The 16,508-nt window shown below is 38.1% G+C and overlaps 1 protein-coding gene across 1 annotated transcript in view; it reads left to right on the top strand.

The window, feature by feature from the left end:
* Positions 1 to 16,508, top strand: part of ano5b (anoctamin 5b) — a 28,710-nt gene that overhangs the window by 2,125 nt on the left and 10,077 nt on the right. Inside the window, exons 2-3 of the mRNA XM_062423432.1 lie at positions 7,871 to 7,935; positions 10,028 to 10,135. Of these exons, the coding sequence (XP_062279416.1) occupies positions 7,871 to 7,935; positions 10,028 to 10,135 (173 nt within the window). The remainder of the gene's footprint in view (positions 1 to 7,870; positions 7,936 to 10,027; positions 10,136 to 16,508) is intronic.

Raw genomic sequence — 16,508 nt, forward strand, 5'->3', positions numbered from 1 at the left:
ATCACCTGATCAACACAGCCAAGACTCTTACAGATGATCTTATTCATCTAGTTTCACGCTGCTTTTTCCTTACTATTCTATAAATGCAGTACAGTATACATTTTCCTTGGTTATAGAGATGTGTTTGCTAAACCACTATTAAAATACATGTTTACAGTGTATGTTATAATATCAAACAACCTTTAGTTCACTTGACAATTGACACTTGACTTTTCAATACAGTCAGTGATGATAACACTGCATCACTGAGAGATTATCAAGGGACATTATAAATTAAAGAAAACATTCCCAGCAGTCTTGTTTATACAAAGTGTGTTGACTGGACATAATGAAATGCCAATTTGAACATTAAAGCTCCTCACATTTTATTGTGCCAATCAATGTGTCTTGTTAATAAAGACACATGCCGGTTTATCTATGGTGAACTGTAGGTTAATAGACTGTGTTTGTCATGCAGCTTTGTTACAGCTCTTATCAGGACAGACCTTCAGCCACATGTGAAAGGAGAGGAAGAGTTCTGTACTCACCTTGCTATATTTGTGTTTGGAGTGTGTTACCATGTTCACAGCTGCCCAAATACTGATTAATAGACTTTGCTGACTGACTTCCTACCACTGGATGAACACCAGATGCACTGTTACATTATCTACAGTGTGGCGGATGGCTCTCTAAACCTAAAACACCTCCTCAAAATTCAGCAGGCACTAATTAGGACACATGAAACATCTGCCCCTTTATATGTTCTTAAAATTAATAACACATAAGGATATACTTCCATCTAAGGAGATCTCTTCTATCAGCAGCCTAGCCGATGAAGTCATCTTTCAGCCAGAGGTGAAGCAGAGCCAAAGAGTTGCTATGGAAACGGGCCTTGTAATTTTATTACCCCTTTGATGGAGGCATGATACTAAAACAAGATATAGGAAGCATTTCAACTGAGGTTTTGTCTCAACGAACTGCGGTACAATTGTTTGGAAAATCTCTTTATCTTGCTAGAGCAAGTTTTAGAAAAAAAGATCTAACTTTAGAGCTTGGCCTCTAAATGCCCCCCCCCCCCCCCCCCCCCCTTTTGTCTCAGCCTGTTTACCTATGGGAAGGATATGAAACAATTGGATCAGGGTAAACAGGCTTTCTCAAAAGCTATTAAATTGTTTTATGTATGTGAGCTGTTAATAGAATAACTGTGTCTCTAGGGACTACACACACAGTTATCATAAATTACCAATCTGATTGTAATACAACAGAGAAGACAAGAAGAAGCATAATTATAATCTATCATCTCAGATCACTCATAACAAAACCAATCAACCAGGCCAAAGGTTATCTATCAGCAAATGAATGCAAGAAAGCTTTTTTGTGTGTCATAAATGGTGTTGACCGGTATCCCTCGGAAAACAACTCTTTTCCTCAAACATGCCTTCCTTAACAGACTGTCAAAGTTATAAAATATGGTAAATATGTGGTATTTGTGTTTTATGAAGATAATTCACCATCCTCTCTACACTGTTCATGACCTCTTGTATAAGTCTGTGGTAATTTTGCACTGTTCAAGCTTTCCGGGGATTGTCAACCAAACTTCCTGTTGGGGACTGCAATATCCTGAAGATAAAAATGGAAATTTGTATTCCTCATTACAATGTAGCACCCATGTTTTTGTTACTTTACATTAGCATTTTGCATTTCTGTGTTTCTATATTATGCCATTAGCAGTTTCCATTGGTATTATTTTAGACTACAATACAATTTTTGACAAAACAATCTCATCTCAAGATCCATTTAGTAGCTATTCTGGTGCTTTCAATCATACAGTATCATATGAGCTTAATCAGTAGATCAAGTTTGTTTATTTGTTTGGTTGTTGCCAAACCAACAATTTATCTACTTACAAGAATTGTGTATATATCCAAAGTCTGATATATTTTATTCCTCTGTGCTGCTGTTGTCCAAAAAACACAAAAACATGCCAATCAGCGATGCTGCTACACTGGGTGACATGTCCATTCCCCCTGAAGATTATAGTTATGGTAAATATTGTTAAATGGTATTTTGAAGATCTACAACATTAACTATGGACACTCCATCTGCTGATGAAGATCATGTGATATGATTAGATGATTAAGATCCAAAACAGCTACCAAACACATTGAGGAACTTTGTCAACTGGTGTCTGAAAAGTCAAGAATGAACTTTAAGAATCACTACACGTTTTTTTTAAACTCTTGCCATACAATATAGTTAACTTTTGTAATGTTATACCTTTTTTCACTCAAGGGCTTTAATTGAAAAAGTCATTCTTCACTGCAGTAATCTATACATTTTGCCTTCATAGATAGCTTGCAATCAGGTTTGGCAGGAAATGTGGGGGAAGAGATAGAAAGGATGCCATGTCATGAGAGACCTAGGTATGATTCAGGGTCAGGATGTTGGGGTTGAATTGTTACATGCCCCAGCCTGTTGGTATAAAAGTCAATATTTCAGTCCAATGCTTTAACATTTCATATGTGAGAGCCTACCACATTTTCTTATTGTGCTGGAGACGGCCTCTCAGCTTTGTCTGGTTCAGTATATGATTGACTTTGAGTGTGAATCGTTACATTTTGTACTAACTTTTATCACATCATGCAGGTACACACAAGTCAGTTATCCATCATCAGTGCGTCCTGTCTAGAGGGGAGTTGTAGAGCAATCTGTGCTACGTCTGTATCAGAGAAAAAAGGTCCAGAGTTGTGGGTTAAAGCGTACAATTTGAAGAACTCATATCTAAATTTTAAAATAAAGGTATATCTGTTATTGAGCTGTGTAAGTAGGGCGGTTTGAGTGCAGTGCCAGTCATGTGAAAGAGCAACACAAGAGTTGTTAAGTGTGTGTGTGTGTGTGTGTTTTTTTCTGTAAAAAAAACAGACTCCCACATAGGCTGCTTGAGTCATAGAAAAAAATAATTTGGTTTGTTATTGAATCAAATTTGCCCTACTCTGTGTCAATTCTAGCTTTTTAGTACTGTTTGTTTAGATGCTCTGCTGCAAATGGAAAAACCGTTTGTCTACATTTGTTTTTTTGTCTATGTAAGCCCCAGGCACAGTGTCTGGTATTGACATATGTGCTTAAAAAACAGGCATGCTTTCTTCCCCTTGCCTACAGTTTAAGACTACCTTCTAACTTGTGTCTATCTGTCTGTCCTTTAAAGATTGTCTTGCAGTGTTGACTGCATTCAGGATAAACCTGCACTCAGGTATGGTATGGGCAGATCAGAGGCTTTATGTGATGTCTCTCTGTCCATCGTCTCATCAATGTCCTCCTTTTGTCTTATTTCATCTACTTGGTCTCTCATTGTGCCAAACTGCTGTTTCTGTTTTGGCTGCTAATTTAGCACTGCTTTAAGGTCAGTCTGCTTATGAGACCCAAATATGTGTGTGTCTGTCTTTCAGCCTCCATCTTGGCCTTCGATTGTATCTGCTGAGCCTGTCTGCTGGTAGTAGAGTGTGCCGCGTTCTGTGTTCATAGCTGAAGTGCCAGATTTGCACTGCTGCATGCACACATATACTGTAGTCAGCCATGTGCACATGATAATGCGTCAATTAGGGTTGGGGGATGTATTCTGTGAGGCATTTGTCAACCATCAGATAATTTGCTCAACTGTTTGCATGGTGATCCCTTTAATATCCCTTGTTGTGACATAATACAACATAAAGTTACATATACTGTTACACAAGATTTTAACTATATCGCCCCACTCCTAGTGTCATTCATACATGTGCACAGTTAGTGCATGATCTTTTAGCTTGGTAGTGTTTAGATGCCAAGTTTACTATAACTGCATGGTACTGAAAAATACTCATCATAATTTGTGCTTTTGTGTGTATGTCCGTGGGGGTGGGTATTGTCTCCTGCTATTGTCATGGCCAATGGAATCTTCATCAGGTTGTGGTGAATTTAGTTTTTGGCATGATTTGGCTTTGGAATAGTCAATGTGTCTGTATCGAGAGAGGGACAGAGAGAGAGAGAGAGAGCACTGTCTCTAATGTTTTTTTTAGTCTGCATAATCCTCTCATGCCTCTGGGAATTTATACACAAGTGGTCTCCTATTGCGACATACAGTAGTCCTGTACTCTAGGTTTCCTCTGCTGATTCCTTCAACCGTTCAGAGTGGGGAAAAATCAGCCTAGTTCTGATCACTCATCCCTGGCCTTCAATGCAATGCTGGGGGGTGGAGGTGAACTTGAGAACTGTGGGAATATCCCTCAGCACCCTACTCCAGTTTTGAGTGTGGTAAATGCTTTTCCACTGTTTGATTTGTGGGATTTTTGCATTTTTAAGTAACTTCTCAGCTACAACATGTATACCTGCCAGGTGGATTTTAAAGGGAGTATGTTGGGCCACATTTTTTTTTCCTGTTTCAGACAAGATGATGATTATTTTATGAAAGAGGTGTGGATGTTATCCAAGCCCTTGGATTTGTCAGGTTCTTATCAGCCATTCCCATGATCCAACTGAACAAATACATCTGAAGTTGCTGACTTTTCGTGCAACCTTGTTATTGGTACTGAACATTTTGGAAAGTGTAATATTCACTGCCAGGCATTCAGGTTGCCCCAGATAATCTTAAAGCGGCTATAATCCGTTTTTTCCAGAAAAGGAAATTCCATTCATCTTACTCGTCACTATCAGTTGACAGGTTTGCATAATGCATTCCAAAATCTGAAAATGTAACCCAAATGTATCATCAGAGGTATTTCAGCTTTGCCTTGAAGGCTACACATTTTTAACAGAATTGGGTGTGTGTTGTTTAGAGGATATGGATATTTACCAGGCAGGGAGGGTCTAACAAACATGAAATCCTGGGAACAAACAAATGTTAGGGAACAATCAAGATTTCTAAGCTACAACAGGCTGTAAGGCTAAGGCTACAGTTTGTTTTTAGTTTGTTTTTTACCTGTTTCATGAAACTTTACAGAAGTGCAACACTAAATTGCTGAGGTAAGGTGATGGACTCTGTTAACACATTCATCTTTTAATCTTTTAACACATTTTCTTCACAGAGCAACAGTTGTTGGATGTGTTTGTAGGCAGTGTGAGTCTGGATAAAATTAGAAAACTTAGGAATGTGGACCAATTGATTGTGTCCTTGGCAAAGCCTGAGGGGAATTCTATAACCAAACAAAGGCATCGTGGATGTCATTAGATAGGTCTACTCCAGTTCTGACCTCTAGGCCCTTACCAGGGGTGGCTGTGGCTCAGGAGGAGTGGCTTGTACACTAATTAATACGTCATGTAAATGAAGTCCATTCACAAGTTGTATGTAAACTCCACAATGTGTTACCAGTGTTTAGGGCCCAGTTTAGGAGGGGTTTTTTCTGGACATTTGTGCTAGTTTGTTGTCATCCACTATCACAAGGATTCCCCATAGCAAGATGTGTCAAGACATGTCTATACTCCATAGTAAGACATGTGAGAGAGGAACATCTCTCTACTGATACTCAAGGATTCAGGGCCATTCCACTAGCTTATAGATTTGTGTCACTGTCAGGCAGCCCTGCTCAGTAGTGGCTGACCATTAGGGACATGTATTCCTCCTACACAGTGGTTAAAAGTGTTACTTTAATTTAGAGCCCACTGGACCTTCCTGACATATTTTGTTGGTAAGTTGGCATTCTGCTCATCAGCATGTTCACAGGAGAATATCTCAGCTACTGTAAATAGAGTATCTGAAGTGTAAATCAGTTGCTTGGCTGGGAGGTGCTTTAAAAAACAGTGTAACCACTTTACTTTCAAATGAGTTGTAATTGGCTTTCAAAAACAAGATAATTGCCAAGTTTATTTTGCATAAATAAATCACTATGTGCTTTGAATGTACATTTCCTAAGTGAATAAACATTTGATGCCCATTTGTGCCAGTCAGTATGCCCAAGAGAGCCTATCTACACTAGACTTTTATCTGCGCTGCGGTCTGCATTAACTGTTCAGTACTACACAACAGAAGGCAGATTAATCTGCGTTTATGACCCCTTTCTTCAGTTGTTTGTCTCTCTGTGGAGGTAGATATCACACAGGCTGCCCCTTTGCTTCTGTTTGCTTAACCCAGCCTGTGATAATTGTCTGTGCACAGTTGGAGTGAGACCAGGAAAGTGAAACCAAAAAGGAAAGAGAAATTTAAAAAGTCTGATGGAAAAACCACTCAGTAGTCTGTTCTTTGTAGACCTCTGGGATTCTTATGCTCTAACTGATATAACACATTTCCAGTTTTCTGTAGTGAGTCTCCTGGCCTATCAGAAAGCTTATGCATGAAGACACTATAGCCCCTCTCTCATTGGCTCATACTGCTGTCTGTCAGATCATTGTGTCTAATCAGGCACGGCTGCCTGTGTTAAACTGGAGGAGGCTGGAGATAGTCCTTTATGTGCTGAGTTCATTCATGGGAGGTAGGAGTTCTGGTAACGTAAAGACCCAAGGCCCCTCCAGCCCCTCCCCCTTTGTGATGTGTTCATACACGTTCCAGCGTCCCCCCACAGGAAGTGCTACTTTCCCACCATTCAGGAATAAAAGAGGGGCAGGCAGCGAGCAGAGCAATGCTACATGAGCACATTCCCTCTGTCAGAGTCTGCCACGCAGCAAGAGAGCAGCACTGGAATGTTTATGTGTCGTTCAATTAGAGACGGAGAGGAGTGTGTGGGCGTGTGTGTGTGTGTGTCACTGCCTCTGTATTTCTCATGTCTCACTCAGCTCATATTGAGGATTACCAATATGGCAAGCTGTTGATGTTGGCCAGAGACTGGAGCCCTTGTTAAATCAAGTTTGTCTGGGATGCATATGCTGCCATAACAGTTATTAGCCGGCTGATTATTCTTAAAGGGAAAGTTTAGGTTTGGCTGAACCTCTTATTATCCTTCATTATGCATATCCTAAATATATATGAACAGTGAGATTACTGGATATCAGCAGGAGCACTAAAGTAGCTCAACTCAAGATAAAAAAAACCTGCTCCTGAGGGATTATTGTGCTTTTTATCCATGGGCTAACATTGACATTTTGTTAATTTGAAATTGCAGCAGGAACCTAGTTTTCCCGTTTCTGGGTGTGGGTGCATGTAAACAGGATGACGGATCAGAAAGAAAAAAACGCATTCTTCCTAATAAGTGAAGTTAACAACACTTTAAATGTTTACAAAATTCAAGTTAAGATGATACTGGGGATTGAGTTGAAATCTTGGCTGCATTACCCATCAACACGCCTTCAAACTGCAGGGAGAGCTATAAAAAAGACATTCATGAGTTTGTCCCATTTAAATGTAAAAGTGCCCCAAAAAATGAACTATACTATAATTGCATGAGAGCAAAGAGATGAAACATTACAATGAACACTTGTGATTCAAAGCCATTAACATGCAACTCTTTAAGTTATTGGACCATCTATCAAATCTAGTAACAGTCATAGTTACATTATAATCTTAGTTTTAGTCATAAATGTTGTATAATAACTATTTTATCTCAACTGAAGAACTGCACTAGTTGTTAGTAAGTTAGATTACATTTGCTCTTGTTAAGGCATTCAATGGTTTCACATACATTTTACACAAAGTTTAACTTAGTATCATACTGTGTGTTCTACCTACATGGTCACCCATAAAGTTGGAATCATTTTGTTTTCAGACACATTCCTCTTTTTATTTTCTATTTATACACATCAGTAATCACCTTTGACCAGGTGCAATGAGATTGATCAATACAATTTTGAGAATATATACACTTTATCTATCAAGAATAAATCACATTGTCACAATCATTTCATGAGAAGAAGTAAAAAAATATTTTATTACAACTTTATAGGCCACAGTGTACATACATATCAACTTTTTTTCTGCTTATTTCATTTGCAGATGAAAACAGTGGAAATGGCATCAATTCATTATCTGACAGAACAACACTGCCCGGACACACAGAAGTAAGTTCAAATGTGTTTAAACACACACAAGGTTTGTTAATTCTTACATTGTCACAAGATAACAGTTTTTATTTTGATCGATCTGTCATAAACCAAAATCAGTTGTCCTGTAGACGATTTTCAGCAGCATTTAATGGAGGTGACATTTTCCTAGGTTGTTTGTTTTTTTCTGTATCCAGTACATTGTTTGTGTCATTTTACAGGCGTTAATGAACTCTTGCTGACTCACGGCCTACGTAGCTGAGTCACAAGACCTCTGTGCCTCAAAGAGCTCCTCTCATTTCTCTAATATTGTGACAGAAATAAACTGTTGCTGCTCAGACAGGAGCCTTTTGTCAGTCTGTTGGGCTTGCAATGATACAGTGAGGCCGTCAAGCAGACGGCTTTATCCATCTTAATTCATAACCCTGATTATATTATGTTACTGTGATATATGACTAGGATTCAGAGCATTAATATCAGAGCTAATCTATCAAACAAGATTTTTTAATATTCTCATTAAGTCAGAATATGATTGCATAACACTTCATCAAGCAGCGTTCACACCCGTTACAAGAGAGTCTGTTAGTGGATGTGAGGGTCTGATAAACAAGCTGGGTGGGGTTCTGTAAACCACCAGACAGTTTCAAACCTGTGTGTGCCTTTTTTAATTCATTCATGTCTGCACTTATAGAGCGCTTTTCTAGTCTTTTGGCCACTCAAAGCACTTTCACACTGCAAACCACATTCACCAGTTCACAAAACCACTTACACTCCTATGGCAGCAAGCTGTCATGAAGGGCGCTGATGCTGCCATCAGGAACAATTTGGGGTTTAGTATCTTGCCCAATACTTTGAAACGTGGACTGAAGGAGCTGGGAATCAGACTACTGATCCTCTGATTAGTGGATGACCTCCTGAGCCTATAAAACTTTAACTACAAAAATAGTGAATGTTTTTAAATGTCTTATTAAATATTTTGTCTGACCAAGTGTCTAAAACCGAACATAATCTATCTTTAGAAATGACTTTAATGAAATTGAAAAAAAGTCTTAAATCATCATATTTGAGCAACTGAAACCAGTAAACATTTCAAAATAGTTGCCAGTCTTTTGTCATCGGACTAATCAGTCTACTAATCATTGCAGCTCTACGAAAAAATGAACAGTTGTTTTTTAACCAGAAGATGGAGAAGATGACATTTGCTCTTTACTGTCATTTTTATGTGAAAAAAAATGTTGACATTAAGACCTAAATTAGGCTGCACATTTAACAGCTTTAATATTTCATCATATGTCTGAATTATTATCAAAATAATTCATAACCTCAATTCCCAAGCAGTTCAGATTAAAGAAATAATACTCTTAGCTGACACCTGCTTATTATTGTAACAGTACTACAAATACAGATTATATACACTGTTTAAAATAGACACTGGTTATCTCACATATTGTAAATCATAGTGATATGTTTTTGCATAATCATTTCCAGCAATAATACTGTTTCTAGAAGTACAGACTAAGATATGAGGATACTCAATGAGGAGCATGATTTTTTTTGGGGTAAGTTTTAAGAGTTTCAGTAAATAAATAAAAAAAATGCACATAAATGAAAAAAAAATCGAATGTAAAATATTTTAAATTAAGGAAATAACACAGTGATTGCAATTCTAATTTCAACAGAACATGAAGCGTACTTCATGTTTCTCCTCCACTAACTAAGTTTAGCATAATGATAGGCTGTGAGTGCACTGTGCCCACCACTCCCTTGTTTTATGTGGTTTTTCCACAGTAATCATAGCTCTCTGCTGCACTCGTCTCCAAACGAAGCATTCTCTAGAAACACTTTTCAGTACTATCGCATATACTGACAATTGAATGGTTTAATCCTTATAATCAGAGACCGCTGCAGTAAAATAAATTACATGTATCACTAGTCTCTGTATACATCTAATTCTTTGTATTTATCAATTTTAAAATCAGTGCTTCTCATTTCTGACAGTTTAATTTAATTCTCTCGGTGTCATCGAAGTATTGCATGTGGAGTCTGCTTTCACTGTCCATCCTGTTAGAAATGTAAAAGTATTATTTTCTCGTTGGTGTTTCTCACACAGTCAGACAAGCTACAACCAAACAGAGACACAGTGTTCTTCAAGGATGGGAAGCGGAGGATTGACTTTGTGTTGTCTTATGTGGATGACAAAGATGGAGAAAAGAAACAGGTAAGTGTCACAGAAAAGTGTCAAGTTGCTGTTAGTTGACTACTCAGCATTTTTCAGCGTGGCCAGTGACTCACTGACAATTTATATCCAGAATAAGAAGACGTGGCACCACAAAGAGGAAGTGAAATGATGATATCAGATTTTCCAATGACACATAATTTTAAACAATTCATGAAATGAACAGATTTTAATATTGTTTGTGGTGTGTTTCATTGTAAACGTTTAAAGAAAAAGCTGTTTACTATTATATTATTAGGATTTTCAACAACTCAATTTTAAATAATAAAAACAAGCATATCTAATGCAGTAGTTCAAACATTCAGAATGTTGTGTACCTGACAATTCATATTACAATGTGAAAGTGATTTTAGTGGGGTTTTTCAAGATTAATTGGCACTGGCCTGAAAAAAAAGTCATTTGGTGCGACCATGATTCATCTTGAAATATCTTATATAAATAAAAGACCATCATTTACAAAGATTTTTTAAAAAATGCAAATACTTTGTTTCCAAACACTTTATATTACTGAAAACTTGTAAAAAAAGATGTGAAGGATGTTAACTAAATTAATTTATTTCAAGATGAATCGTGGTCGCACCACATGACTCTTTTTAAAGGCCAGTGCCAATTAATCTTGAAAAACCCACTAAAATCACTTAATTTCAAATGTATAATATGGAGCTTCAGGTACACAACATTCTGAATGTTTGAACTACTGCATTAGATATGCTTGTTCTTATTATTCTACAATTGAGTTGTTCTAAATCCTTATACGTCATTGACCCACATATACATATGAAGCATGAATCATGTGTCACATGATGGTGACTGTAGGAGGGAGGAGGCATAGTTACACAAAAGTGAGCCAGTCTTATCACTTCTTTTACTCTCAGTTGTCAATATATTTGAATTAACTTGGATTTTAAACAAAAGTTAATGGTTTCATCTACCAGCAGCAGCTTGTTTCACAGGAGATCAAGAGAGGTGCACATTGTCATGATTGCACCTGAAACTAGGCTAAATCTGTTTATTCTGTGTCCCCTATTTACTCCCCAAATGTTCTCTTCCACAACAAATCTCATTGACAGCAAGTCCATACTTCTGTGACTTCAGTTTCCGTGTTCCTGCACTCATTTATTTTTATAAACTCTTGTTTATGGTATCTCATAGTTTTATGATTTGTAATTTGTCGTCTAATTGCACTGATTTTACAGTTTGACAACTGCTTCCAAGCATATCCTTTATTGCAACTGTGCTTACCTCAAATGTGACTTACTTTTAAACATGTTATAGCTACATTAGCACTAATCTGAATTCTGAAAAGTGTTAGTAAAACGTCTTGAGTGACTGATGTAGTCATTGTTGCTGTCCCAGTCCTCCTCAATCAAAAAGTGCCACATTTTCAATCTTTAGCCAGGTGGGGAGAGCCCTGCGCACTCTCACACACTCATTCACACCTGCTGTCCGTTGTAACAGTCTGCTGGACACTGAGCAGCTACTGGAGTCCAAAAGAAAATAGCCTGTCGAGTATCCAACAGGAAATTTCAATAGATCCCTAAATGAAAAACAAACCTTTTAAACCTCCTTTTTGATTAGTTTGAAGCCTTCATTTTTATTGAACTTTAGATTTTTTTTAATGTTCTTACTCTCATAATTTGTCCTTGTTTTATTGCAGTTAAATGTTGTTGTTTTCCATTTTGTAATTTGTTTGTTTATTAAATATGTTTTATGTAATTTGGTGTGACACTAATATCGACATCATAATACATTTTTTGCAAGGGTCATTCCTCTACCACTGTATTGTTCCTTGCGTATCACGCAAGTAACAATTGAAGCAATATGTTTTTGTCTATTTTTCTTTTCTTTAACAAACATCCTTCCCCACCTCCTGCCTTTGTGTTGGAGGTCCATGAGGTACAAGTTCAACACAAAATGACAGTGTTTCCATATGTGAAAATTAAGCAGAGTAGAAATTACGTCTTCACCACATGCTATCATTTTCAAGAATAGATGTATACAATAATAATAATAATTAAAGCCGCAAGCGGCGATGGCGGGCCCTCGCTCGCCCATGCCACCGCGGGGCCTGAGGCATGGCGGGGCTGTGGCGTGAAGCAGAAAGTGAGAAAAAACCTGGAAGGAGGCCAAAAATGCAATGTTTCGTTCATCCAGTAGGGGGCAGTCACAGGTAGTTACACATATGGTCTGGTGTGGTCTGGTGTGTTCAGGGCGGCCACTCATCAGTCATGTGAATTTTGGAGTGAATTGGACAAAGCATGAAGGAGTTATGAGAGGTTGATGGTTCATCCACCAGGGGGCAGTATGGGGAGCATGCAGGTGTGTTCAGGGTCAGTCCCTCATCACACATGTGAAGTTTCGTGGAAATCGGACAATGTTGATGCAAAAAATGGCACTTCCTGTTTCCACTAGGGGGCGACATGAGCGACACCCCTATCAGATGGAAGAGGTCTCCACCCTGGACCTGTGTATCAATTTTCATGATGATACGTGTTCAATAAAGCCATCAAAAAGCCAAACGTATTTTCATGGCGAGGAATTGATGGTAGCCACGCCCCCACAGGGACGCAATTACTCGTAGCTTCACAGTGTTCATAATGTAGCTTCACCAACTGGTTCTGCATGTTTTAGAAGTGGAATGAAGTTGATGGGGTCAACTATGTATTTTTCATGAATTTAAGTTCACTTCCTGTTACCACCGGGGGGCGCTATGAGTTACGTGGGAAGTTAATATATCGGGACATTCAGGGCGGAGCCATCATCATGTCCAGCAAGTTTGAAGCTGATTGGATGAAGTATGTGGGCGTGAGAGCCACTCGTATGTACATGGCGTGCACGCCAAAGTTAGTTGAGCCCTGGCAGACACGCCCTTTGACCTACGGATGCGCAGAGCACAACTTAAGCTCAGCTAGGTCTGGAGATGTTGCGTACCTAATTTGAACTTGATCGGGCGAACGCTGTGGGAGGAGTTAATTTTAGGCGGGAAAAATCTAAACCAAAATGGCCGACTTCCTGTTGGGTTGAGGTCATGAGGTCAAGAGGCTTTTTTGCATATGTGGGTATAATACATATGTGTACCGAATTTTGTGAGCATAGGACAAAGTTAGCAAAATTCCCTATGGGCATTTTTGGACTTTGTAGGGGGCGCTATTCCGCCATTCTGCGTCGACCATCTGCGACCACCCAAAAATATCGAATTTCGGATGAGGCCGGACGTCCGTGCAAAAGTATAAGCATTTTCGCATTTGGGAAAGGGGCGAAATTGGGGCACGAAATGTCGGAAGAATAATAATAATAATAAACATTACAATTTCAATATAGCATTTGTCCCCGGGGGTCTTCCATACCACATGATTACTTGATTACTTGATTACTTTGGGGTCACTTGCACTTTCGGGTCACTTGCACGTTGGGGCATGAACGAATTTCAATAGGGCTTTCGCCAGGCGACTTGCAGTCGCCGCTCGGGCCCTAATAATAATAATAATAATAAACATTACAATTTCAATATAGCATTACTTGATTATTTGATTACTTTGGGGTCACTTGCACTTTGGGGTCACTTGCACGTTGGGGCATGAACGAATTTCAATAGGGCTTTCGCCAGGCGACTTGCAGTCGCCGCTCGGGCCCTAATAAACATTACAATTTCAATAGGGCTTTCGCCAGGCGACTTGCAGTCGCCGCTCGGGCCCTAATAAACATTGCAATTTCAATATAGCATTTTTCCCCGGGGGTCTTCCATACCACATGATTACATGATTACTTGATTACTTTGGGGTCACTTGCACTTTGGGGTCACTTGCACGTTGGGGCATGAACGAATTTCAATAGGGCTTTCGCCAGGCGACTTGCAGTCGCCGCTCGGGCCCTAATAAATAAGGACAGAGGAGATAACAATCAGAACAAAAAATACAACAAATAGGAAAAAATGACTGATGAATAATAATTTGTACTAAAGAAGAAAATGAATTGAAGAAATAATTAATTAAATTTATACTAGATTAAATAATAAAATCTTATATTTTATGTTTTCAAGTGCATGAGGTGCCACTCTAAGTGTGAGCGGTAGCTGTCCATTCATTGTCATTCATTAGTTCATTCATTCGTTCACTCAAACCTTTATTTAGACAGGGTGGGCCATTACAATACAAATATAAAATATAAGAAACATTAAACGTAATCAGCAAATATAAATAGCAAACATGAACAAGCAATATAAGTAACAATAACAGCAATATATAAAAGCAATAAAAAACATAACAGGAAAAAAATATTAAGGCAATAAAAAGCAATATATGCCTGTAAAAGTTAAAGCTAAATTAAAACACAAGCATTTACACTGCCCCGTATCAGCTACAAGACATTTCAAATGATTAAAAGTGATTAGCTCGTCAAACTTAACTATCGTCAAGTTGTTCCTCTTGTGTGGAGCGTAATATTTCAAAGCCAATTTCCAAATCTCAGTGCTAACATAGTCTTGGTGTGCAGTGTGAAATAAACTATAGTTAATAAGACATGTCAGGTACCTAGGAAGTTTGCCATGAGAGCTTTGTATCATGCTGCTCTCGTCTCTCTGCCATCCAACTTTCTGATATTGAATTCAATGATGAGCTTTAAAGCCCCAGTCACCAGTTATGAACCTTAGGACGAAGTGAGGTTTAAAAGTAGAAACAGGAGAGTACATATAGATTATTTCTCAGATAGGGGTTGCCATGTTTTCAGGAATATATTATCTCTGTTAGTAAATTTATAGTTAAGTTTCTCCACATGACAGATTTCGCTGTAAGCCTCTGATGTCCACTGTTGTAAGATTAGGCATTTAGCCCAGGTGTACGAGGGAAATGGCTTACTTCCCATTTAACTGTCACTGATTCAAAGACTGAGTGGGCGATCTGGTGTGAAAGTTTTATTTTAAAGGCCTTGGATATGTACTCAAAATACCGAAGGACTTAACCTTCAGGCAGGACCAGAACTGAAGGGTAAGCCTTCCCATCTCTTGTTTAGACTTCTCCAATAAAGGAGAGGTGTTGGTGTATATGTTATGAAGCCTTGGCTTTGAATAATGGAGTATGTGAACTACTTTGAACTGTACTAAAGTATGTCTGGCATTTAAAGAACTATGGTGAATAATATTAAGAATTGTCTCCTGAGATTTCAGTATTTATTCAGTATAAGTATTCAGTTTCAGTTCTTATTCCTAATCATTTTTCACTTTGTCATTGCACACCACTACACGAGCCTGCAAAGTATCATACAATAAAAAGACTGATCCCTTAGAGCTAAGATCAAATTCCTAATCTGGAGGTACCAGTAGAAATGTGCTGATGGTAGACTCTTAGTCTTTTGTAACTGTTGATAAGCCACAAGGTTTCCCTCAATATACGTCCTTTATTGACTATATGACTGTGTTTCCAGACAGAAAAGACTAAAGCAGGAAGAAAGGCATTGTTGTATAGTGGATTGTCTATGTGAAGGAAAGATTGGATTTGTTTCTGTACTTAAGGAGTGAACTAAAATTGGATTGTTTAGATAGATTATGTTTTTTCCCTAATTGGATTATTATGTAGGGCAGGGAGGGAAGTGTGATCGCATGTAGCCAGTTTAATCTGAAGCCTTGGTGTATGTTCTTGTTGTAGTGGTCTGCTGGCAGAAAATTGCTCCAAAAAGAAAGTACATTAAGTTTGGCTGCCCAGTAGTATAATTTAAATTGCGACAAGTCTCCTTCTGCCTAATAATTAAATAGATTTTTAAAAGATATTCTGGCTATTTGTCATTCCAGATAAAATATGGTATGATTGAGTTCAACTTCCTAAAATAGTAAAAGGGAATAAACACAGAATGCATTGAAAAATATATAAAAATCCAGGGAGGGCAACTTTCATATGGTGTTAATATGATCGACCACAGAAATGGGAAGTGTATTCCAAAATTCAATATTCTGTTTTAACTGCTGCATCTTGCATTCCCAGTTAGTTTTCAAAAGTTTCCCATGCTCTTTTGTAGCAATTATATTTAATGTTTTGAACTGGTCCTTCACAGTCTGAAAAGGTTCGGTATGAGGAAAACTTAATCTGTTTTGTCCGATACGGGCATAAGTTTGTTTTTCACCTATTTTATCTTGTAAACTTGAAAAGCTTTCAAAAATATCGATTTAGCACAGTAGTGGTAGGATGAATGTTTTGGGGCATGACAAAAATATTGTCATCCCCCAATAGAAATAAGTTGTTGACTGTGTTATCAATGTAAATCCTGCCACATTTTAAACCAGTCTATGTTCTTTGCTAATTGATCTGTCTTTGTGAAAATCCATTTGTAAGAGTTTTGAGATACCAACTGACAGAAAAAACTCAGG

Source organism: Scomber scombrus, chromosome 1 (genome assembly GCF_963691925.1).
Source record: "Scomber scombrus chromosome 1, fScoSco1.1, whole genome shotgun sequence".
Taxonomy (NCBI): Eukaryota; Metazoa; Chordata; class Actinopteri; order Scombriformes; family Scombridae; genus Scomber; species Scomber scombrus.